This window comes from Eimeria mitis, genomic scaffold, assembly GCF_000499745.2.
Source record: "Eimeria mitis Houghton genomic scaffold, Emh_scaff1892, whole genome shotgun sequence".
Lineage (NCBI taxonomy): Eukaryota > Apicomplexa > Conoidasida > Eucoccidiorida > Eimeriidae > Eimeria > Eimeria mitis.
Genome location: NW_013570215.1, coordinates 3,502 through 4,755, shown reverse-complemented (window position 1 = coordinate 4,755; position 1,254 = coordinate 3,502). Strand labels below are relative to the sequence as shown.

At 59.5% G+C, this 1,254-nt stretch overlaps 1 protein-coding gene across 1 annotated transcript in view; it reads left to right on the top strand.

The window, feature by feature from the left end:
- Positions 1 to 1,254, top strand: part of EMH_0045380 (uncharacterized protein) — a gene marked incomplete at both ends in the record, with an annotated part of 6,496 nt that overhangs the window by 4,233 nt on the left and 1,009 nt on the right. The window contains one exon of the mRNA XM_013496063.1: positions 308 to 1,246. Coding sequence (XP_013351517.1) covers positions 308 to 1,246 — 939 coding nt within the window. The remainder of the gene's footprint in view (positions 1 to 307; positions 1,247 to 1,254) is intronic.

The window sequence follows — 1,254 nt, the reverse complement described above, 5'->3', positions numbered from 1 at the left end:
AAACCACAAACAGAAAGTCTGCATGTGGATTTCTCAACCCTAAACCCTAAACCCTAAACCCTAAACCCTAGCAGCAACATATCCCCCACAAAGACACTCTTTACAACGCTAAAGGCGGTGTTGCTGCTGCTCCGCTGCTGTTGCTGCTGTTGCTGCTGCTGCTGCTGCTGCTGTTGCTGCTGCTGCTGCTGCTGTTCTGGATGCTGGTGGTGGTGCTCCTGCAGTTTTCCTTGCTGCAGCTGCTGCAGCTGGGCTACATCCGCTAGGGTTTAGGGTTTAGGGTTTAGGGTTTAGGGTTTGTGTTCAGGCTTGTAGAGGGCTCAGCAAAGGAGCTGCGGGCGACGGTGTTATGGGGGCGGCAGCCGACGCTGCTGCTGTCGCTGCAGTTCCTCAACATTGTGCTGCAGCACCACAGCAGCAGCAGCAGCAGCAGCAGCAGCAGCAGCAGCGGCAGCAGCGAGAACAACAGCAACACTCGTGAAGCAAACGCCGAGAGCAGCAGCAGCAGCAGCACGGCCTCTGTTGCTGCGGAGCCTTGCAGCAACAGCAGCAGCGGCTCCAATACCTCCACTGCAGCAGCAGCAACAGCTGCTGCTGCTGCTGCTGCTGCAACTGCTGCTGCTCGATCGCCCGGTACGCAGACCGCACCAGGGCTGCTGCCGTCTGAAGCAGCAGCAGCAGCAGCAGCAGCAAGTGCTGCTGCTGCTGCTACCCCCAGCTCAGAAACCGATGCAGCAGCAGCAGCAGCAGCAGCAGCAGCGGCTGCGCCGGCCCCCTTGCGACGCAACAGCACTACCAGCACCACCGCCAACAACGACACCAGCAGCAGCAGCAGCAGCAGCAGCAGCAGCAGCACGGCTGTTGAGAGCTGGCAGTGGGGTTCTTCGCTGCTGCTGCCGTTGCTGCTGAGCATCGAGCTGCAGCTGACGAACGCAAACATAAAGCTGCTGCACGGCCCTCACTCTGTGTCTGTGGCTTTGTCTTCTCTTTTGATTCGTTTGCCGCAGCAGCAGCAGCAACAGCAGCAGCAGCAGCAGCTGCTGCAGCAGCAGGGATTGATCCACAGAGATAGCAGCAGCAGCAGACACCACTCACGCCACTTCTCAGAGCTGCTGCTGCAGCTGCAGCAGCAGCAGCACTCGCTGCAGAGAGAATGCCTATTGCGCGACCTGACGATCTGCATAGATACTGAGCAGCAGCAGCAGCAGCAGCAGCAGCAACAGCAGCAGCAGCAGCAGCAAAGGAGGTGGCGGG